Source organism: Bombus terrestris, chromosome 6 (genome assembly GCF_910591885.1).
Source record: "Bombus terrestris chromosome 6, iyBomTerr1.2, whole genome shotgun sequence".
Lineage (NCBI taxonomy): Eukaryota > Metazoa > Arthropoda > Insecta > Hymenoptera > Apidae > Bombus > Bombus terrestris.
Window position 1 is genome coordinate 17,779,244 of NC_063274.1, and position 25,743 is coordinate 17,804,986.

Consider the following 25,743-nt stretch of genomic DNA (forward strand, 5'->3'; position numbering starts at 1 on the left):
GTTAGTTGCTGCAGTTTAACGTATATGATTAAACTTCGAGCAAACTTCTAGCTCTAGCTTAATAGAGTATAAGTTAGTGGGCACCAAAAGAGATATCGAGCTATCTTCCGTCGCAAACTTCCCCTAAAAATAGTTTACGTCCCAAGCTAATGTTTTGGATTAATCCTCTGAATCCTTTTGAAATTGAAAAAGACGAGATTTACCGTAATCATGGATTAAATTGGGATTAAGTCATACAATCCAATTCGATGTTCAAAACGTTTTTCTTTTATATCGAGGTATTATATTAGGTCATCCCATAAGATCGTGCCGTTTTTTGAGCGGTTATATGGTATATGTTAAGATTGTTTACATATCTTTCAGTTTCATGAAAAAATGTAATCCCCCTCTCGTTGTACAACTTTTTCCCATTTTTCATTATTCCGTCTCGATAAAAGTTCTCTTGTTTTTCTTTAAAATATGAAATGTATAGACAAAGGTCGGCACGAACTTATGGGATGATCTAATATATACCCCTTCGTGATATTATATTTGTTTGAAACGTTAAAATAGAAAATTGTAGAGGATGGGAAAAGTTGGAATAAATAGGCGTTGCAAGGATCACTATGTGATTAATCCACAAATTCCTGCAGCTTACATCGTAATGTAACATGGAAAATTTTGTCCATTTTTGTTTTGTTTGATGCAAAACAGAGGTCAAGGATTTATTTTGAAATATATGTAAATTATATTTCTTTATTTTTACCAATCAATTAATTAATTTATTAACAATTAATTAAACTATAAATATTTTTATCTTAATTAAGTTTGACGTAGTAAATAACAATTTAGTTTTTAACGCAAGTAAACGTAATGATTATATTGTGGAGTCATTTTTAATTTAATTCGGAATTTTTAGATACCGTAAATTATTCGATAGATTAATTGCTGGTTTATTTTCCTTTCAATTTCCCTTTAATTAATACATTTTCAAAATTGACTTGACTTTATCAAATAGCTGTGAATAATGAAGGTATTCATAATGAAGACAGCACAAAAGACGAATATCTTGGATTTATGTGGAAACTTGAAACGCCGTTGTACACGAGTTTAATTTGTGAAACAACATGAGGTCCTTTTAAAATCTATGGGGATTGCTTTACGACACACTACTTAAATTTGGAGATACATTGCTTAGATTTGTACAACGACAAGCCTCGTTTAATTTGTTCCTTTCGTGCAACGAGCAATCGTATAAATATATTTTACGATTAGGAACATAAAATATATAATTGCGAAACCTTTGATCATCTTGAGTTAAAATTATATTGGCAAACGAAACCAATTAGTGATATAAGGCAAGATACGTTCTTAATAAATCAGAAGCTACAAAGATACTATACAGTTGTGATTGATAGCTCGCATAATTTATCTCTTTTTAATTTGCACTTCAATATTTTTCTACGTCATTTCGTTTTCTGTTACCAGATATACAACTAAGCAAATAGATAGATGAAAGGTAAAACAAAAATGGTAAATGTATTATTAAATTAAAATACTAAAACTTGCTTTCTTCCATAGATCTATTCTGCAATGTTCCTTAGTCGTTTCTTTTATCTTTCAAATATTCTATCTAGTATCTATGTTATTAGTTCAGAATTTTATAAATTATTCAAAAAGCACCGAAAGTCTGCCACGGTTTTAAAAAATTAATTCTGGCTCTATTTAATATCTACATTATTAGTTGCAATTCTACAGCTCACTCAAAAAGTGTTAAAAGTCTGTTTCTAAAAAGCTGGAAAATTGAAGCAAACGATAACCGATTGCAATCACACGAGCCAATTTGGCTTCTTCTTCCACTTCTTTAACACAGTGATGCATCTTGGAACACATACAGGAAACATCGAAAGATTCGCGCTATCTATCGTACAGTATAGACAAGGACGAAACAGAACAGGAAGTAGAGAAATTTCGTTCGAGTGTGCGAAAGAGTGTTGGAAGGTAGAACTGTTGAGAAAGGTGCGAATGAAGGAGCCTCGTAACGGTCTCAGTTGTTCCGTTCCTCTATTTCCTACGGTTGGCAGATTACTTCGGCGATATTCGGACCGATCGATGGGGAAGCACGCGAGAGCTGCATTACGTGCCACCATTGAAATAAGAGGAACTCGTGTTACTGCGACACGCTAAGCAGTTCTAACTAACGTTCAACCTTTGCTGGCTCCTGCGTGTCCACGTAGCTAACGAAAACGAACGAAAATTCAGAGGATACGGAAATTAGTTTCCCGTCAAACGCTATTTTACGTTATAAATTGGAGATAAATTTAGTCAGCGATATTATTATTACGTTATAATTGACGTTATCTTGGATATAATAATTTGGGTATAAATTAGAAAAGTTTCGTCTAGGTATTAATTATCAGTAACAAAAATTAACAATGACCAGAAGTAAAATGAATTATAATGGAAGTGTTTTGAATTGTAAAGTGAAAATGAAATGACAATGATTAGTAGTAGACTAAGAGTGTCCTCATTGTCGGTAATGGTTATTCGGTTAATCAGGGACAATTTCCATCATTAATGATGATTATTGGTATCCAACAAAATTTTAATCATTTATTGTGGTTATTCGTGAATTAGTATTCTTTAATCATTTATTTTCTTGTTAAATCTCAAATTAAAAAAAGATTCTCTCGCCAATCCTCTTTGCACAAATTTTAAAAACCAATTGGAATTTAGCTCGCATTCAAAGTATGGAAATTGTGAAACATTTCTTTGCAACCTTTGTAACATTAAAAAATAACATTTTTCCAATGACCAATACCGCCAACAGAAGATTTTAAATTCTTTTATGCTTGCAAATGAACGAACTTAAGATCGAAGTGTTCTTAAATGATTACAGTATCGATTAGAACCTAAAAGCACAGAATTTCATCAAACATAGGTATCGCTGTAACAATTTCACGTGGCAAACAATTTTTCTAAAATTCGTTTCACAAAGCCGTTCAAATCAACGATATAAAACGTGTATCGAGGGTTTGAGAAGAAAAAATATCATGGATCGCAAATCCTGTCGATACAAATTGAAAACTGTGAAGAGAGGTTTTATTTCTTTATAAGAAAAAAAGAGAAAGCTTTCCCGTGTGTGTTATTCGCATCGATATATTACAGAAACGTTTTGAATAACCCTTGTTTCTCAATTAACGCCGGTGCTCTTGAGATTTCGTGCTCCATAGTTAATTCGTCGTCCAATCGAAAACGTAACGTTGTTGTTTCAACGAGCTCGTTTTAACATTTAATTATAACGCTAATGCACAAAACGATTATGAAGCGTAATTACGGAGCGTGAAACGAGATTTTACTATATGATCTGATTTTGAATGGACCAAGTTTCAGCCGATTTCGTCAAATTATTACAATTCCCTTGTACACGTACGCTCATTATAACATAAATTACGCATATTGAAATTTTCAAATGGAGGTATGCACTTTGAAGATAGAGAATCGTGTATGATGTATGCATCAGGTTTCCTCGAAATAGATTGCGGCTTTTAATTCTTTGTATTTGTAGTATATATTTGTATATATACTTTGTAGCAGCAGATATGTTATGGAATTATATCAACTGTTTAACAATATATCCTGAGAGAGCAGATTATTCTCATTCTCTGTATAATTTCATGAAAACTAATATTATGTTTGGAATTACTATGCTTATTAAGTTAACTGAACTGCGACTGATAAATATTTCATACACGAAACTTTAGAATAAAGAATATGCCGATGATCATAGTCGATAAACTAATTAGATATCTGACGGTGATAATGGAATAACAAAAGAATCTGCTACCCGAAGATTTATCCGTGGATCATGAATAGGTCAGAATTTAACAAGCTTCTAAGATGGTAATTATATTTTACCCTTTGTTCGCTGGAAAATTACAACGTCCGGTTTTTGTTTCAAGCTGCATTAACGCGCATTAATCATTATTATCAATCTCATTTAATTTGGGCAAAAAAGAAAAGTGATACGAGTAACAAAATTTGAGGAGACTGCTAAATTATGTATTTTGATACCTCATTTCATCACATTGTAATTAAAAACCAAATTTATGAGAAGAAATTTAACATTATTCTAGACCATATACGTTTTAATTAATTATAAGGCATCAATTTCTTTAGCTTCATGATTAATTACATTATAATTTTACATTTTGCCATGATGCGTTTTCTAAATTCGAAAAATTATAACGAATTTCTTATAACAATAAATGTAAATCACAATTTTATGAGAAATAACAAGAAAAGAGATAAAATGTGTGATTAAATTCAAATTATGGAACTAAATGAGTACAATTAGTATTTTCTCCAATTTCATAATTAGTCAACTTATTACTTTACGTCGTAAACTAGAACTTAGAATCACGCAAATCGTCAACAAATTATGTGTTTTCAATCTAAATAATAGAGTGTCTTTGTTACATCCATCAACAAGAAAAGAAAAAATGAAACAGAAAAATATTTCAAATCAATCATCCAATCTCTTAAAAGAGGATTTTCCCTGCCAACTTTTGAAACATTAGATAGCAAATAGTTCAACCTAATCAGTACCCAGGGGAAATGTACGGTGATATATTCCTGTTTCACATGAATCTCGTCGGTGTCAGGATTTCAATGCACGTTTCCCCCATTTAGTGAAAATAGCGGCTGGCTACCGCCATTACGAAATTCAGTGTTGGGAGTATCCTTTAAATTGGAGATAAATTTAAGGTCGAGCGGACCTCGATCGAGCTTAACTATCAGGATGTTCCCGAATTAATGAGACCAATGTAGTGTAACACCCACGATTCCACAGAGAATCTCTCGGACCACCGGTCAACTTAAGGTCCGATTAAATAAAGGAACCTAGTCGAACTTCGCGCGTCTTCCGATGTAATGGATAGCTGGTTAGAAATACCATAATTTGCACAATTACGTAACGTTTAAGTAACTTAACGAGTACTTCAACTCTTGGCAGACCAAGGTAACCTTTCAAGGGTCCAATACATGTCTTTTACTATTATTTTCAATTATCAATAATTCCAGTACGTGAGAATACTTAGTGAAAAATATCTTGTTGATAAGGAGTGGATCAAATTGATGTAGTTGCAACAAATCAATATACTTATTTATTTATATTTATTGTGCGGGTAACACTCTTTGTACAGACAAAGATCGATAAATATAAGTGAATAAATAATCAAGAACTAATAGTAAATCGTTCCTGACATACGTTTCTGATATATTTCGTAAATATGAACAGTGATTTGCAAAAAAATTCAAGTAGATGAGCCAGTAAATTGGTGTGTTTACAGATACAATTCATACAGCTATTAGACGCATAATTATTGCTATACAGAGATGTGTAGAATAATGGTAACTTCCTGAAAGCCCTAGAATACATTATCACCGATTGTTTAAAAAAACTTATCTGCAAAATACTGTGAATTCTTATTGTAAAATAATCGATTAAATTATTAGTTCATAAAATTAGAATCTCCGTTATTTAAAACATTTGTTACCACATATTTTATATCTTAACAAAGAAATGTGAAAGGTCTTGGAAAACGCCAATGGTTCTAAACTTTCCATCGTGTAAATGTGAAATATCGGCAAACTGAGTTACATCCGGTAAAACTTGCAATGCAATCGTCCATCGCAAAGTTTCTGATACGCGTATTCATATTTCTTCCTGCAAGTTGTTACTTTTAAATCTTCGAAATTTCATTGAGAATCCGTCGGAACTCAAGTAGATAGGACTTGAATAATTTCTATCTCATCCCGAAAAGAACAAGATACGATTCATATATTATATAATTATTGTAAAAATAGCTCTCATTCATCATTATTATTGTTATTGCTGTTATTTACTATTGTATCAATTGCTTAGTAATTAACAACAATTGTTTAAAATCTATTGTTAATTAAATAAATAGTTGTTATAGTAATATAATAATAATAATAACATAATAATAAATATCATAATATTTGATAACTACAATACTTTATTTGCTAATTACAAAACTAAAATGCTTAGAAAATTTAAAAAATTGTTTTGGCAATTGCAATTGCTCTAATTGCTTCGGAACACGTACGTACTTAGGATCGTAAAATATAAAATCTAAGAAGTAACCAAAATAACGCAGAATCCTGACTATTTAGCCTGTTAACCACTGAAGCACGGCGAACATTACTTCGAACTATGTATATACACATACAGTATTGAATTTCATCGACAGAAGCTACGATTCAGTTATTTCTTCCTAGCGATCTAATCGTAACAACTTCAATGAAATGTATGTATGTTGTGACATGATGGAATTCGGGTAACGTGATACAAATATACGTATACGAAAAAGATACGAAGTATAGCACGTTCATCATTAATCGCACTTGAGGTCCCAGTAATCGCAAGTCAAGGGATTCTATATCTGCGATATAGAATATATGCGAATATATGCGATTGCTATATCTTCTTCATAGTATTTAGAGACTTTGTACAGTTGAATTTCATTTTTAGTTCTTTGTAATCGTGTATCTACTCTCAGTCATCCAAGCAAAGGACTTCCTAGTTGTAAGTGAATACGATTAATTTCTAGATGGTTAGGAAAAGCGCGTGAATTAAAATAAATGCTCTTTGATTAAAATATAAATGAAATGATAATTAAAGACATGGACATTTCATTTCTATTTCCATTTACGTTTCCATCTGCATGTTTACTTCTACGTTCTATTATCGTCTTGCTCAGTGTTGTAAAAATATTTTTCTTCCGCGAAACGGCCGTAAAACGCTATTCTCATCAAGTGGCTGCCAGGAATACAGCACGTAATATCGAATAATTTTAAGAATTCGAATAATTCGAACGACAACGCAAACGCTCGAGTCAATGTGGTTGTATGTTTTATTAATTTCGTATCTCTGCTTAATTTATATTTCGTGCAATGTATTTCCGCACTGGGGAAGCGTCTTAATGATAGCAGTGATAAAGCAATTAAAATCTTAATTACTTAAACTTAGGAATTAACTGAGCTTGCTTCTCCAGTTTTCCTGTTTGTACAATTTGAAGCCCAATAAAGAAAAAATGTAACTGGTATAAATTATTCTAGAAATTAATCACTCGAATCTAAATTTAGTTTGAAATTACATTTCAATATTGCCATATTGCTCGTTGCATAAAAATTATAAAGATAATGATATTCGAGGTATATCTATTTTTTGACTGTGGACATAAACATCCTCAAAATTATAGAAATATGTTTATTTTAAACAAATTTAGCGAGGTATTTTATTAACCGATAATTTATTTTACCTTGCATTGTAATATGTGCATTACATGATTTTACTCTCCCATATCACAAATTAAATTCTTATGAATTATTACATATTGACACCATTATTTACACTACGGTTATTAAACTATTATTTATTGAAAATATTGAATGCTGCTGCACAATGTGCACAACTAAACAAGATTTGATTAATTAAAATTTTTCATTACAAATTACAATCAATTCCCTGTTGTATATAGGCAAACAGACATTTTCGTATATTTATCCTTTTAAATTTTCATTGCGTTGTAACATACTCATTACTTCTAAGTTTTCTCGTGAACATCAGCCCTTTCGAAGCAATTTGAACTTCCCAAGTAGTATACACCGGTTTTACCAGAGCAAACCCACAGACATTCGAAATTCCAATCCAGTCTGCAACCCAATTTCAATTACTCGTCTCACCCAAGAACAGTGATACATACACCATCTTGGTATTCCCATGTTTCACGTGTCTACCGAACTACTCTATTACACCTGTACCGTGCGCTGATGAGAAGATGGTTAGACAAAGGAATGCGGGTCTGATTGGTTCTTTCTGATAAATTCGATCATCATACGATCATAAAGATAAGCGCGTGAATTGACCAAAAGTGTCGCATGTGTAAAAATGTATCCGTTCCAACTGGATTCATATAATCAGTACAGTCATTCAAATCGATATATTCTCCGGATCTTTTGCTGTTTTGTAATATCCACAAAGATTTTTGCAGCAGGTTAATTGTACCCAATATAAAACACTATAATATCTCGGCAAGCAACACAAATCAATCAACAACAACATAAAGTATTTCAATAAAAGCAAAACATATATTCAAGGTAATATAAAGATATATTCAAATCTGAGCTTTGCTTGAAAATCTGTCGTTGAGTCTTTGAGAGGCGAATTGAATAGTGAGACTTTTTAGTAATGTCAAATTAAAAAATGCTATTTTCGCATAATTTATCGTTAAACATATTTGTTTTTGAATATTCAAAAGAAATTTCGCGTTAACTTTATTTTTCTTTTAGCATGAGAAAATTTTATTTATTTTATTTATTTTATTTATTTTATTTATTTTATTTATTCTATTTATTCTATTTATTCATTTTATTTATAGTATTATATATATATCTATAATATATATTTATATTATATTTATATATATATGTAACCTAAAATCATAAAATAAAAAGAAGTTGAAAGAATAGATGAAACAGAATAAATAGAATATTTATTATATTTATATAATAATATTCTATTTATTAAAAACAAATAGAATATTTATTATATTTATATAATAATATTCTATTTATTCTATTTATTATTATATAATATATTAATATATATAATAATATTATTATTTATATATATTATTATATTAAATTTTATATTATTATATTATGTTATTATATTATATTTATATTCTAATTTCGCTTTATTTTATGATTTTAGGTTTGCGAAGCGGGAACGTCGAACAGTTGGGGCAGGTGGTGGAATCGTGAAATCGAAGGTTCTCATACCCAGAGGAGAGTAGCCGTCTACAAGGGGGGTGATTTCGATACTGCGGACTACCAACTACGCAAGTATGAACAGCACGGACGTAATCACCGTGGAAAACACCCTCCCTATGGGACAGAGCACTGTCACCACGGAATACGACGAAGTGTTCGACAGTTTCCCCGGAAGATATTCGCCCTACACGCCACTGCAGGTAAGATTGATAGAGCAATAGTTTACGACACTTCGTCCAGGGACTACTCGAAACTTTGAGATTAACCCTTAACGAGTATCTAAACAGTCGCACAAGGATTTTTATCGTTTCGGATGCGTAGCGACATACACTTGGGAATAAAAATAAATGGTCAGATAGTGGAAGTAGATATCGATGAAGTTTGACCAAAATAAATGTTATATACTGCCTTATTTATTGCGTGTCAGAGGTGGCTACTCAACATATGTTACCGCGCTGCAGCACGCTGAAATGTTTTATAAGTCGCCGACATTATAATTTTCGTTTTGTGCTATTATTTCTTCGCGGCCCACTGTCGGAGTAAGTTGACTCTTTGAACGAACGAACCGTACATCAATAACTGCTGCTGGCTCGCAGTTTGCTTTCAACTCGTCAAACGTGAACACAATATTTGAAAATCGCTTTTAGACTAAACGTAAATCTATCGCTGTCCACTGTATCAGTATAGCCGTTAATATCCTCTCCCACCATCCCACACATTTTTTCTTTGGTTGAAATGTTCTACATTTGTACTACATTGTACTACGTAGATGTTCCCTTACTAGTCACATAACGACCTACTCGTTTCTGTGACTGTTGTGAATTTTTAAAGGTTTTTTTCACTCTGTTGATTTAGTTCAAATCTTGATTTCATACACGAGTATATCAATCCCTAAAAATGAATTCCGAGGATTCTTTATTCAGACAAAATCATTTTCTACGCGATCTTTCAAAGAAAAAATTCAAATAATAACACTTGCAGGGAGGGGACTATTCTTAATTTGACTAGCGTTCAGACCAAATGAAAGAAGCTGCTCTACACACAACATCAAAATGATTGAATCAATTTAATTAAATTTATGATTATATGTGCATGTAGCACGCAGCACGCTAAATGTAAAATCCGTGAGCCGCTACTGATCTTTATAGTACATAGATTATTTAGTAAATAATTTAAATTATTCGTATAAAAGAGTCATAATATAATCTTATTATTATATGTCGGAAATGAAAAGACACCGAAGTCTTCCCTTTGGAACTTTGGGAAAATTCCTTAACATTATAATCTAGATTCTAATCATAGCAGTAATTAAGCAATTGTCATTATTCAATCCGATTGTATTTGTTCGAGATTTGTGATAATGAGCTTAGGCTCGAGACGACAACCAGTCGCCGAACGTAACCGTGGTCAAGGGATGAACGTTTTGCCTAATAAAGATATGGAGTAATGGTATAACTCTCCTTAAAAAGAAATAGTCGTAGTGACACTCGTCAGTAAACATTCCAACGGTTTCTGTCCCGTGGCTCGCTACACACAAACCCTATTCTTCGGGCAAGGTGATTACCAGATGTCGATGCATCTCCACAGTTCAGTTAGTCTGACGACCCGTCACAAATCTTAAGATTTAGTTAACTAAAGTCCTTCAAACAGACAAACAGTCTTTGTCCCAACTACGGGAAGATAGGGGAAATCTATTTTTTTTACGAATGACACTTCCCACTAGCAACTTTCCCTCAAGGGCGGCTAGCATCCTTCTCTAACCACCAACATGGTAATTGACCAATTAACAACAACGTCAATTTCCCTCACTTTCCGAACGAACGATTTTCTTGACGAATCCGATGATCTCGTGTCCTTAATCAAATCCAATCCATATCCACATCCAATGGTTCGCATTCTTAATTGTGTTAAATGATTCACATACTGCAGCGTGAATGAAAAATATATGTCGCAACTATCACAGATAGTGAAATTACTACTGTGAGTCACATGCAATCTAAGTAATGCATGTAATCTAGATGATGGTAAAGCTATCATGCTTCTGTATAAATGGCAAGCCTTCTTGACCGTGTCATAAATCTGGCCTAATACCAAACTTTAACAACGGTGAAACTGATCAGATGATTACCTAACTTTCCCTGTAGATATGTAGGTCTTCATTGTATCGTGACACAACAGAACCGGCCTTAATGTTTATCTGCGCACGCAGTTAGGTCATTAACGCGAACTTGGGAACAATTAAGGTACGTTGAATGATATCTTCTTTTTTCTCGTGTTTGGCAAACTTAGGATTAGGGGTGTAGAGGACAGCGGAAAGTAATTAATGGACCACTTCGTGGTTCTGTAGGGGACGGTCTCGTTTGCGTTTCGTGTTACGTGGCTTGACGAGAATGTTTGTTAAATTTGTGGAGTTAATTTCGGCGAAATTTTGAGGTTTACGAAATAGACTGAAAGTACGTTTGATATGATATGAAATTAGGGCCGGACGTTTAGTCTTCGTTATATTTACATATACTAGGTTGGAAACTTTGTTGAATTTATACATTGAAGTGTTTTTATTTGACATATTCCATTTCTTAATTTTAACGAATTAGGAATTGATAATTACATACGCGTAAAGCTTCATAAAATCCGGTACTTTATGCAGTTTTTATGCTTTTTGCAATTATTAACAAATATTAACGTGGTTGATTCATTGAGATGAAGCAAAATCAAAATAAGCTTCCTGGGGTAATAAATCCAGTTTTTTATCGCTGTCGCTTCCACGGGAGTATTGACAGGTAATGATTGTGTTGATTAAAAATCTGTTCTTGTCCCATAACACAATAACTTCAAGTATGTTAATATTTCATCATATTTATTATTTGAATTATAATTTTTTAACGAACATTTAAATGGTATATGTTTAAGTATATAACATTTTTTATACTCAGATAGTAACAAAGTTTGCCTATGAAGTCCTGGAACATCCTGTATATCCCCACATAATCATTATACTTGATCACCAGGTAATTAAATTTCCTTTTATCGACTTCTTAAACTTTATCCTCCTCCATGCTATTCGAAGAATATAGTAAACTATACGTATAACTAGCTTTCGTGTGGCCGCGAACTGGTATCACCTTGATCCCACGAGATTATACGAAAATCCATTTAAGTTTCTCATACCTTCGACAGGGCGGATATCGAAGGAAGATCATTGACGCAAGATTAACGTAAAGATCATGAATAATTATGTCGGGTATGTTTGCAATAAAGCATCGTCTAGGGTGGTATGTCGTACGGTAAAGTTCTTGCGGTTGGAAGTTCGAGAACTGTGCAGTTAACAATAAGTATATAATTAGCTTAGTCCACGTAAACGATGGAGAAGACGAAGGAAGTGGCGGTCCTTCTATTAGCGAGTCTAGATAATCTCGCGAATAACTGTATAAATAATCCTTGTTCCGTTGCTGCGCCCTTTCGACGAAATGTAATAGTAAAAGGCATAGAATGTCAAAGCTTCATCTTCCTGGGACAAAGTGTCGGTGAAATATACAGAGAAAATTATTTAAACATCGTTTTACAAAGTCGCGTAGACGGTAGAATCCGAGTATTTTGGATAACCATACAGGATAATTTATTCGGTTGAATCATCGTGGATCGGATAATCATTCATAGAATATTTTTATGGTTCATTTGTTCCTAAAATTTTAGGATGTTTTTTATTTTAATCGGTGTAGCGGTACATGAGTCAGAGGACCTACTGAGTCCTACCGTGCAGATCTATTCTTCGTGCGATCGCGCTATCTTTCCCGGAGCAATCTGCAATTTTTTTTTCGTTATGAAATCGGCACTTATATTTTATTAGACTATCTTCTATCAGTTCAAAGAAACAGCGAATAAAAGTACAAAATAACGAATTTCATAGCTGACAAGCTAGCTTGTTAGTCTGTATTTATCTTGTTAGTAGTGTATGAATATTATCTTCCATCATTCAGTTTGCAATATCTTCTACGTATTTCACTTTGCGTATTACAAAGCAAAGCTTATACCGTGAAATATCTTATTACAAATTCTTTGTCTTCAAAGAACCGTTCAAATACCTAACGTAAGCATAATCAGCTTGATTTATCGAATTTTCTGTAAATAATTCCTTCCTTTGCATTCGCAGAAAGCAAGCAATAACAAGTACATGCCAGGATAAAGAATCTTTCCTGGGTCTCAACCCAAGAAAAATTTCGAAAGCTAGATTTTATGTCGGGCAATGAATCATTCTATCTTTTTCTGTTATTTTATTCAAAGGTAGCGCGTTGTCGTAGATTTCTTTCGTTTCCCCATACAAAACGTTTCTTTTTGCCTTTTCTCTATTTATTTAACGTCGAGTCAGTTTATGAGTCATTATCGATCATTGTTACATTACAAGTTATAAAGTTATGTTAGTTAATTCTAAATTAATTATTAATTAAATATGTGTGATAAGTTGAAATAATAATTTAAGCAGCATGCGTGTGCAGATTTTGGGAAGGAATAAAGATATATATCTATGTTTTAATTTTAGCATAAATGATTCACTTTATAATTCTTTAATTAAGAAATTAGTTAATTTAAGCGATCTTTAATACTTATAAGAGGTTTCTCTTTTTCTCCTAAAGTAATGGAATATTCTTATGATAATATTATACGTTTAATATAGTATATATAATGTTCTATATTACAGTTGTTGCGTAGAGAATTTAAACGTTCAAATATTTTCGTGAACCATATACTTCTGTATATACTTCTAATCTCTCTTTGAAAATCCGGCGAAAGGTAACGCGGCCGAAGTTCTCGTGTAGCGAGCCGATATACATCCTTAATATAGTTCAAAAATTCCATTACAATGCGGTTGGCAAATCCAAGGATTTCGATAAAACTTCCGTAATTCGCGTCACTGTCCCCGTGAACTTCGTAATTGGTTTGCCTTTAAAGCGATGAATTTAGAGGACGATTCTTTGGAGAAGTCCTTCATAAGTAGCTTCTCATGATCGCGCCAATAAAACTCTTTCGAAATCCTTATCACTTTTCTATTGAAAGGTGTATCGATTCCGACATTATTCATCGGCTGTTCTTAGTACGATTCATGTCAAAGTAATGAAATATAGTTTGTAGAATTAGACTGTGGATTTTTATGCGATTATGAGAAATTTTAAAATTCGAGAATACATAAAAGGCGCGTGATATACAAAAACACATAAAATATCCAAAATATAAGCTCTTTATAATATTTAACGTCTAAATTTCTCTCTAAGTAGTACACTTTTCAAAATATGAATTTGCATAAAAATTGGCAATTTAATCTCCACTCACTTTCTCGCTTAATATCACTTCTATAGAAATTCAATCTAGATATTATTTTCCCTTTATCCTTCATTGGTGAGCATTCTCTAGATTCGAAATATCTGTCGATACCTCAGTTATTCTTGCATTTCTATAGAAACATTATACACCGGCCACACTCGATTCATCGATCGTTTCTTAGAAATACAGAGAAGTTTTCGCTAGAGCTTCAACTCTTTCACTTATGAAATAATAAACTACAATTAGAAATAAAAACATAAATCTACACAGTCGGTATACTCGATTTAAAAAATTTCGTTAGCTTTGATATAAAAGCTTAGCGAAAAACGTAAAAATGTAAAAGTTAATCTTATGTTTCGACACATTTTGTTTCGAAGTAACCTGATTGAGCGAAAATTTTTAATTTGCATAACTCTCATTCGGTTTTGAATCGTTTTTTTTTCATTTAACGAATTGATTGGATATTTGAGAGATTATCAGAGGATGAAAGGGGTGAGGTTTATCGCGTCATTAACGCGGCCGTGATTAAGGTATGCCCTTTCTATCGATGACTGCATTTCGTAAATTACATGATCTGATTATGGGATTTCGCTTGAATGAAATGCAAAGCCTAATTTTAGATGCGATCCATGTCGAATACTATAACACTAAAACACCCAATTTATATCGATGAAGTTTAACTTTGAGATATAGCCATGAATTGGGTGCACTGAAAAATTTAATAGAAATGATTTAAAGCGATAGCTGGCTGCGTGTACAACGTACATATATCGAGTTTTTCCCCAGACTCTCAAATTCGAGGATAAATTACTCGCGTGCTTACACCGAAAGCATCCTCTTTATTTCGATAAAATATTCCACTGAAATGATACTGAAACACTTCAAGTATGTCGATGTGCTTGAAAATTTCGCGAATTTAGTCAATTTCGATACCTTCCCTCTTTTGTTATTGCGAAAGTAGATAGCTTTATTTTATTTGTGATTTTGTATTATTTTTAGTTTATAATTGTATATTATTTATTATTAATCGTCTGTATTACGAGAATTTTTTAGATACAATGAACCAACAAATCCAGCATACTTAACGTGATAATAAATAGAAAATATACATAGTAAATTTGTAAAGAGTATTATAAATTTTTGGAAATCAAGAATTTTGTTTCAGGAAGGAAAGGTTGTAAATGTTTGCAAATTTGCCTGTATAGTATCATTCTTCTGTTCTTCATTTTTAAATGCTGATACTAATAAATAATAAAAAATTTCACATAATGACTTTCATAATCAATATCGTTAATAATATTACTTATAATTTTGTAATAATATTATTGTAGGGGAATAATAGTTAGTATAATATAAACTGCACATTACAAAGCTTTTGAGGCTATGTTTCATGACAAAAGTACATGTTCAGCATTTTTGTTCCGATTAATATCGAACGGCTAAATAATGTAGGAACTAAGTAGGGTAGCTCATTACGCTGACGTGTATTCAATATTTGTGCATCGATAATGAATAAATAATTCTTGCGTTCTTTCGTCCTCTTTTATTCTATTTTATAAAGTTCCACAATATAAAGACAGGTATTATATGAATATTATTTGTTCGTATACAATATTGTAAGAAATAAAAATCGGATCCTCGACAAACATATTAAAGATGCAAAAATGCATGCAAATATGTAAAATATCCAAGTATGGTGCTTGTTATAGCATTTGGTTAGTGGAACTAATCTCTACCTTGGTCCTACTCATAAAAATATGGAGTTGCATAAATATCCGCAGTGTAGCTATAATAAATAGAATGGTATGGCAATATGTATTGTACGTGCCGCCGAATTCGTTTATACCAGTGAGCATAAAATGTTGAAATCCAGTGATACATACATACACCGGGCCACTATAACAATGATTTTTACGATAAAAATGCCAAGCCACGTGATAAATATAAATAAAGGGTGGCGAGCATGAGAATAACGTGTTGCAGTTTGTAAGATTATCTTAAATTAAACTGTACGTTTTACACAGTGATCAGTTTAATTACGGTTATAATTTCGTTTTATCCTGTTGTTAAATGTCCCTGATGTATTAATTATTTGTTACTATATTGTTAAAACACTTCAGTTCGTATTTTGTTACTTAATTGTGATATTTCAACTTCTCGTGCTTTGACGAAAATTTGTTATTAAATTAAATGCTTCGTCCTGAAATTTGTCATTAACAATTGTTAGTTTAGTTATAAAGTTCTTCATCGATAATTTCAAACAAATTTTAATGCAAATTTGCTAGCAGTTCTCAGTTAAACCGGACACACTGTATATCGATTTCAAGATTTGCTGTCGTTATGTTCTTGGTCATCGAGTCTCGCGAGACCGATGTCGTCGTACTAGATCTGCTAATCTAGCAATCTAGGTGTGTATTAGATCTACCGATTCCAACATTTACACTGTCGTGTTCTACGATGTCCATGTCGGATGATTGAGTTTCAATGTTGAAACTGTTATTCCCGCTCTAGGTACTGATTTCATAAACAGATTTCTGTGTAATTGTTACAGCAATCTGTTGAAGGTATTTTGATGGTTCTTTTATAATATGGACTTTCATAATCTCAAAAAGTATTATATTAAGTTTCTTATAACAACATAATATACATAAAATGTCGTTTTATAACAAAATAATAATAATCAATTGACTTGTACTACTGTGATTCTTAATCTATTAGCCAGTATATCTCAGTGTAAATAATAGAAATTAAAATTAAAGACCTAATTAAATTCAGGTTACCTTTAACTCACTGACAATCATTTCATCGACATTCTCTTTTGTTGACAATTATTATACTTATCACCATATGCTATCGTGGATTATGTATCCTTATCTACACATACAATATGCATAAAAAATAAGAAAGTATAATAATTATTGCCGACAACATGTCGATGACATGATCGCCGGCGATTTTAACGTTTTAATAAATAATTATCGTCGGCAAACGCGGTGTCGATGGAAGCGTTATTGATAAAATGATTATCGGTGATTTAAAAGCAGACATTCAATTCCGTTACAAGTAACTGAAATTAAAGCTTAAGTTAAATTCTATTAGAAAACAATCAAGATAAATTATAATCCAGATTACGAATATTACGAATCGACATGGAGTTAATTTGAACTGCTTAATTCAACGCTCTCAGCTAAAAAATCAATCTATTTTATAACATGTTATTTTTGTTTGTTCGCAGGCAATATTTCTGATCATGGTCCTTAGTACCATCATATTAGCGACTGTGATTGGAAACGTTCTAGTCTGCGTGGCTGTGTTCCTCGTTAAAAGGTTGCGAAAGCCGTGGAACTTTCTGCTGGTTAGCCTTGCCGTTAGTGATCTCTGCGTCGCTCTTTTGGTAATGCCGACAGCGTTGATCTACGAGATCTCTGGCGAATGGCCCTACGGACCAGCTATGTGTGACTTTTGGGTTAGCTTCGATGTGCTTAGTTGCACGGCTAGCATCCTGAACCTCTGCATGATCGCAGTGGACCGGTGAGTAGCTTCCGTGACCAGAAATTTCGTAGGAAATTGAGTTTTGCGATTGATCGAGTCTCGTGAAATTGAATTACACCATGTAATTGAAGAATCAAATTTGGGATTGTTGTAATTGATAGGGTTATAGGGGCGTTTCATGTAGTTATAACAACAAAGAAGAAGTAAAAGACATCGTATAGTTGTTACAGCTGCTTTAGTCGACTGATAATACATGCCAATGATTATTATACATTCTGTGAGATTTTTTATTAGTTGCCTGATTTATTTAAAATATGAATATTTTAAAGGACATTTGGACGATTTTAAAGGCTATATTAAAATTAAATCCATCTTCTTTCCTCAAAAAAATATGAAATCGTCGTCGATTATTCAATTAATAATATAATCACATTGTAGACGTCCAATATCATGAAGAGAATGTTCGAAAGTAGTACATCAAAAGTATGACGTTCTTCGTGACAAGTAGAATATATTAATATCGCGAATGAAAAGCTCTCAGCTATCTATAAAATTTCAACCTCATATTTCTTTCAGCGTTATATATATATATATATGTATATATCCAAAATTAATTTCGATTAACAAGTTTTCAAATGCATCTATCGCTTGCTGAATATGTAATACATATTTTTCAACTTCACGTTCGTTAATTTGATTTAAATTTCAGCTGATAATTTATATATATAATTACTAATATTCACGTTACAATCGATATTTCAAATTTTCTTAAATTACGTATCTTCATTCAACAAGAAGAGGTTGATGTTTTTGCTTTACGACTTTTAACAAAGGATGCAATAAAAATATCAAATCTATTCGGTCACATAAACGATCGCTATGAAGAACGAACTAAACTAGATCATAACTTCTGATTCCAAGTATTACATTCTAACGCACACTTTCATCGAACGAGAAATGTAAAGAATAATTTAGCAACCCCGTGACACGTATTTTCTTTACACTTTGTACAAGTTGACATACGAACTTGTAACAAGAGATATGTAATTCATAGAAGCCACGTAAAGAAGATGAGGGAAGGGACACGAGAACGAAACGTCCTATGAACAGTAGAATGGGGTTTGGTTTATTTAACCCCTTTACGTTTGTACCCATATGAAGTACTGACACAACCAAGTATCTAAAATACATAAGTCTGTGTGAGATACGGGCACACCCAACCAATCATCTTTCGTACATTCTTGCTACTGATAAAGATAATCACGTTTTTGTATTTATAAAAACATTTTATGAGATTAAAAATAAGCGTGAATAGTTTCGCATGTCGATTGATTAGTATGATGGAGTGAGACGATATTTAATAGACGATATTAATTAGACGATAATTAGACATACTTAGACGATATTTCTGTATTATATTAACCGAAAAATATATGAATACATGTTTTCGTGTCACTGTTGCAGGTTCTTTGCTATAACGAAGCCACTGCAGTACGAGACGAAAAGAACACCGCGTCGAATGGTTCTTTATATTAGTCTTGTTTGGTTTGGAGCTGCCTGTATTAGTTTGCCACCATTATTAGTTATGGGTAACGAGTACACTGATCCCCAGGATGGACCTACACATTGCACTATTTGTCAGAACTTCTTTTATCAAATTTTCGCTACGCTTGGCAGCTTCTATCTACCTTTGGGGATCATGATTCAAGTAAGATATAGTTGAATCTAATTCTCATTAATAAGTATCGAAATAAGTGCTCGCTTAGTACGAAATATGATAATCGATCCACGTTGTCATGAAACGATTAATCATAATTTCGGATTGTTTGGACATAAAATAGAGTACACATTGTCAATGTAGAGATTACTTGCGAAAGTTATAGAAAAATAATGAATTAACAATTGAACGTTGATCTCACGATTTTCTGCTTCATAACTCATTCAAAAATGAAAAAATGATGGGAATTAGATGGGACTTGGACCAACTGTTATAATGCAGATTTAATTTTTGAAATTTTTAATAAAGGATACTAATGTAATGAAAACTATTCACTGCATACTATATAGTAAACAATGAGATTTTTTTAGCGAGTGCTTAAAATGTTGATATTCAAATGGCACACTTTCATTGAGGAAAATCTCTACATTTACAAAACGCAAGGTACTGTAAAATTCTACTCGGTCGTAGGTTTTAAAGTGTTCTTAATTACGAGTTTAGAATAGATTCACTAGAACTCGAAAAGTTCGTTCTTAAATTCGAATTTAAGAGTCCTCCGATTCTGAGCACGAGGCGTTCTAATTTCAATTATTCTCCGAGAAAAATAGAAAGCTTCGGGGCATTAAGACAATTATTTACAAAAGATTTAAATTACCTACTGAACTAGATTCTATCGTATTCTCAGATTATTCTTTCTTTCATTATCGAATAAGTTAATGGAGAGAGTAACAAGTGAGCTAATGGTTAAGAATGATTATTAGGAAGCTTCAGTAATTTATTATAGATTCGTTGCTTTAAGGAATAAGGAGCGAATTAATAGTTAATAAGGATTATTAAGAAATCTTGCTAATTATTTTAAGCTTCAGAGGTATTCCCACTTCTAAGCGATGTAATAAGTTATCGAGCTTTATTAAATTAATTCAGACGTCGACGATGTATAGAGATTAGAGAGTCATTGCAACTTGATGATATATCGGCTGACAACAAAGTTAGTTATTTCGATCTAATGAAGCTTGATTAATGTGTTAGAAAGTGTGTTACGTTACCAAGTGGATTGTCTACAGAGCAGCGCGAGTGATGATTATAATTTCTAACTTGCGCTAACTCTAAATCGATCGAGCTGCTCATAAATCAACCCTTCCATCCTCTGTTAGAAACTATTAAAACTTGGTAACTTGTAATACTTTCTTGGTAAAAGAGGCAAGCAGAAATTATTATTAGTGATATATATTCGCTATAAATTTTATATATCTATATTTTATATATTTGTTATTTCCTTTGTCGTTAAAGAATAAGCATTAAGAACTCTTATAATTCATAAAGTATTTTACAAATCATAAAATACTTTATAATTTAAGTTGTTATAAGTAATTTATATTTAGTAATTTAGTTATAAGTAATTTATAATTTTATAAGTATATTTAAGTTGTTAATATAAATTCTTGTTGGTCAGTTTGACAATTTCATTTGCAAGAATACAAATGATTAAACATAAATTGTCGCGTTTGCAATTATAGTTTCATTAATTCTTCAAGTAGAATTGGCACTATTTAATTTGCAAAATGTCAAAGATTGAAAGATAATACCGTTTGGTTTTTAATTAGTTTACTATTAATAATTTTTCTGAAGGGGAAACTGAATTTTTCATTATGACGCGAATTACGCAATTATTCAGCGCCATAAAGTAGGTCCCCTAGCGTTTTCTCTTTGTTTGTCGATCGTAATCACGATGTTTCGTTGAATTAATTGAAATTACTATCGACTGTATTACGTAATTCATAGTTGTGTCGGTTTTACATTTATATCTATCATAATTCTTCGCTCCTTAATTACAATCTCAGTTTAATTAACTCGTAGACAGTAAACATTGTAGTAATTGATTTTCTTGGCTGGACAAAATTCAAAATAGAATGATAATATTAAATCAACGAAATATGCTATAAGGAAATTGGACAAGCTTTTTTCTCTTATTATTAAATTGTAACATATGCAATATACGATTTTTTATGTATTTTATGGCAAATTTCACTGAATTTTGAAAACAATAAGTTTATACACCTACACAAAAAATAAAATATTAAATCATAAAAAGAGAAAATCTTACAAAATGTAATTTTTAATACATGACAGTATAAAACTTTAAACACACATGTATTAATCTATACATCGGTATTTCAATTCGTGTATCTTTTTACGCACGAATACCCGAGTATTAAAATACATTTACTGAAGCAATTTATGGAATGAAAATATCATTTTACAAATTTCCGTGTTGTAAATACGAGAAAAAAATTCCAGCACAATATTTACGTAATTCTTAACGAAAGATTTAACATAGTAAGAGTAACATTGGTTACGTTCAAGCTAATAGAAAAGATCATATGTCGAAAAGAAATTATTTTTTACTAACTATTTTAGAAAATATAAATACTTTAGATTTTTTATATCAGAACGAAAAATTAATTGAATAAATAGTAAATAAATGGAAGTGTGTTAAAATTTGTTACTGATGTATTCTTTTGCATATATGTAAATTCCGGGTACTACAAATTATACAGATTGCAGTCCAAATACATTTAATCTACATCTACACATAGATGTTTGTAGGGATTAGTTCAAAATCCAGTAAATCCTGGTAGTAGAACGCATTGTATCTCGACCGTGTTACAACTTAACAGCCATTCATTGCGTGAAACAAATAAAACTTTAGTCAATAAAATTTCCGTGAATTCAAGAATTCTAAACATGTACGTAAATCTCTCGTTTCATTCGCCGCTTCGATGGACCACAGAATTCAGCAAAAGAAACACTTTGGTGCGTTTAGAACAAACGAAAGAATACTTGCTCCTGCTCCACTTTAGCAAAATTAAAAGTTGAAATTGTAAACGAGCATTCGTTCGCCGTTTGCGATTGCTGGCGAAATCGAAAATCAGGTATCTCAATATCGTAAGAATGTTCAATGCCAGCGATTTCCAACCTTCTTCGTCTCGTGGCACACATAAGCTAATTACTAAAATTCTGCAGCACACCAAAAGATATATCATACATATTTGATTACCTTTATTTGATAATCTAAGGGAGAAGAAGTCAGTGCCTCTGACTAAGTAATCAGGTATTGCATCGTTGTTTTAAAAATTCTTGCTGCACACCGATTGAAAATCATGGCTCTGTATCTTTGCAATAGACGTAAGCGAATGTTCGATTTCCTATTCGCTGGGCAATCGTCAAACAGCAAAAGAATGCTCGTTTATACTTTGGTTTTGATAAATATGAGTGAAGTGGAGGAAGAACGGACATTCTCTCGCTTGGACTAAACAAACAATTATACAACAGTGCCGCAAATATAAAACAGCCGAGCGAATATCTATCGAAGCAAGTAGATAGCCGTTAACGCCGTTTGGATACTTAGCGTGTGGCAAGCAAGCTCCGTGGAAATAATTGGCGGGAATACGGGCGTAACAGCTACGGAGCATAAACGATCGTGCATATCATCGCGATCGTGGTGCCGAGCGTTAACGTGAATTGACATAATAGCAGTTAAATAATTGCTACACTGAGAAAGCATCGTTACTGTTTGCCGCGCACGCGACAGTTTTATTGCTATCCACTACTATAATTAATGCAATAGAATGCGACGCTGTGGTGTTTGTCACGAATAAAACGATAATATATGTTACACGGAGGTAATTTGTTTGAAAAAAGCACGCATTGTAGAATTCCTTGCTTGATTGATATACAAGATACCGTAAATGATTTCGTGGTAGATTTTCCTGCGATCAACAAATTTTTTAACCTTGTTGGGTAACGTGGTCTACCTCTCAGTTGATATTGATTGTGTCAACACGGTGTTATGTATTGAAACTCGAGATTTCAATATTTTTAGTTGTAGCGATGGACTTTTGAGGCTGAAGATTTAAGTATACCAATTCCCGATATTAGTTATTAACTTAAGTAAGTTTTGTTGGTTATTCAAGTTGAAGTATTTGCGGCTTCGAGAGCAATACATCTTGTAGCTATATGAATTTTCATTATTAAGCCGACTTTCTCAATTACGCGAAATCTCCAATTACTCTATTATTAATTCAGACTATAAGAATTCTATCGTACTTTACATTCACGTGGCAGGCCATTCATATGATCCATATCTGTTGCAGGTATACTACAAAATATTCTGTGCCGCACGTAGATTAGTTGTAGAAGAACAGAGATCACAAGTTCACACTCCTTATCAACCTCGCGAAGATTTTGACGATGAGTCGGGACCTTCTGTTTTGAGCCGCTCAGTAATTCCCAACGTGGAGCTGGAAGATTCGCCAGTGGAACAGCACTCCGAAAAGGCCTCAATGACTGTAAGTAGATCAATTGATTCTAGTTGATACATCGCATCTTGTTCTTCTCCTATTTGCGGCCACGACCGTTGACTGAGTCATTTACCCGACCAATTCTCCTCCGAACCCTCGATGACAAATTTAATCTATAGATTCGTCGTACGCTTACGCACGAATCATTCCATTTGCAACGGAATAGGGAATTACATTCGATTAAAAAACGTTGATATTTAATCTGCTAACTGGCCCGTCTCATGAAGTTTGTGTCTAATAAAAATTAATTTTCAAATTAATTTTAGTATTTGTAAACGTAAATACGACGTGATTTATATGTAACAAAAATGATATGATAAGCAAATTATATTCGAGAAATTAAGAATTTAAATTACGAGTGAATTCAATCTTCCTCGATTAACAAATTGAGAAAACATCAGATCAACATGAAATATTTGTAAAAGTAGCAAAACGTGCAACCGTGAAAAGTGATAATTAGTAATGGTATGAGCTAAAATTTTTGATAATTCGTGTTCGATCATATATTTCAATTTTTAAAAGTATCGGTTCATTAGTTATCTAGTTGATACTTATTATCTAAGAAATTTACTGAGAAATCACTGTATTTAATTAGTGATTTAATGATCGATATAGTTGTACAAGTCTATAAATTCTAAAAATACAATGATCAAAGAAACTGCATATTTCGAGAAACTTTTCATATTCTATAAGAAATCATATTTATGAAAGCTCTTCGATCGCGCAATTCAATACAAAATCTTATCTTTGCTCTCACGATTTCTATCAAAAGTGGCTATGGTTACCTCACTTCACTTCCCGCCGTTCTTTTTACATATTTCGATCTTAAAATTTCATCATTTTCTATGGAAAAGAATATTGTGACGTGTTTCACGATAGCGATTACGCGTTCATCGGAACGCGCGCGAGCGTAATAACCAGGGAAAACGCACAATTTCGTCGAGCTTTCAGCCGGAATATTGCACGTGTCGAAAAACAAAAGGCCGAATTTCTGACAGTAACAACCGAGTAACAATCGCACACGCGCACTCGACGATTTAATGAGCGACGATTTTGCGATCGTCCGCCGCAAATTAGGTAGGCAAACTTTCTGTGCGAATCCGTACCAATACGCGTTGGCAAGCAAAACATAGCGGATAAATTGTTCGCATTTCACATTGAAACTGTTTAACAAACATGATTTCGTAGTTGTCGAGTTTATACACTGGCCACGAAACGTCAATGCAGACCTCCATGAGAATCTGATTCCAGTCAGTGAATCGAGAGAGAATTGGGAATGTCGCGAAATTGTTTCCTCTCAGTCGAGAATTGCCTTCGTGTTGATACGTGTTGTCGATGATCGAAAGTGATGAAAATACAAGATCGATATTTAAGAAGAGATAGAAAAATCTTTTTTAGCGTTTCAGGGAGGTTTTATCGTAATTGGGTGTTCGTACATTTATGGAAAATTAAATCGTGCTATGGTCCCTAAATTTTCATGTTTTAATAAACAAAGAAGATTTTGAATATTTTAAGAAAAGGTTTAATGTAATATACGTTCAATAACAATCTTTTGATATTTTGTTTGAATTTTGTATATTTTTTGGCGTCAAAAAAATATAATTGAAATAGCAGGAAGAAGCAACAAATAATTTGTATATCTTTCATATCCCAAATTTAGATCATATTAATATTATAGATCATGTAAATGAATTCAATTTCTATTTTTCAATTTTTTTTTTTATTAAGAATGCAGAGTATTCACAAACGGAATTTATATAATGTTATAATCATGATATGACGAGTTTCATGAAGTTAGACTATTAAATTTCAGTTAATGTTAAGTATTACAAATTGTGCTCGAACTTTCTTGTCCGCGTGTCATGAATGTAACTTTACGTTATATCATAGATAAATGGTAACTGCCATACTTCAGCATAAGATTATATCAACCGAACAGCTATAACATTGATGTAAAATATTCTGTATTCCTGTAATGTGTAATAAGCAGTTGTAAAATGAAATTTTAGATAGAAATTC

General features: G+C 32.4%; 1 protein-coding gene across 1 annotated transcript in view; it reads left to right on the top strand.

The window, feature by feature from the left end:
- LOC100645855 (5-hydroxytryptamine receptor 1-like) overlaps nucleotides 1-25,743 on the top strand; it is a 199,640-nt gene that overhangs the window by 69,106 nt on the left and 104,791 nt on the right. Inside the window, exons 2-5 of the mRNA XM_048406567.1 lie at nucleotides 8,780-9,038; nucleotides 17,390-17,685; nucleotides 19,111-19,354; nucleotides 23,518-23,712. Of these exons, the coding sequence (XP_048262524.1) occupies nucleotides 8,913-9,038; nucleotides 17,390-17,685; nucleotides 19,111-19,354; nucleotides 23,518-23,712 (861 nt within the window). The 5' untranslated portion in view covers nucleotides 8,780-8,912. The remainder of the gene's footprint in view (nucleotides 1-8,779; nucleotides 9,039-17,389; nucleotides 17,686-19,110; nucleotides 19,355-23,517; nucleotides 23,713-25,743) is intronic.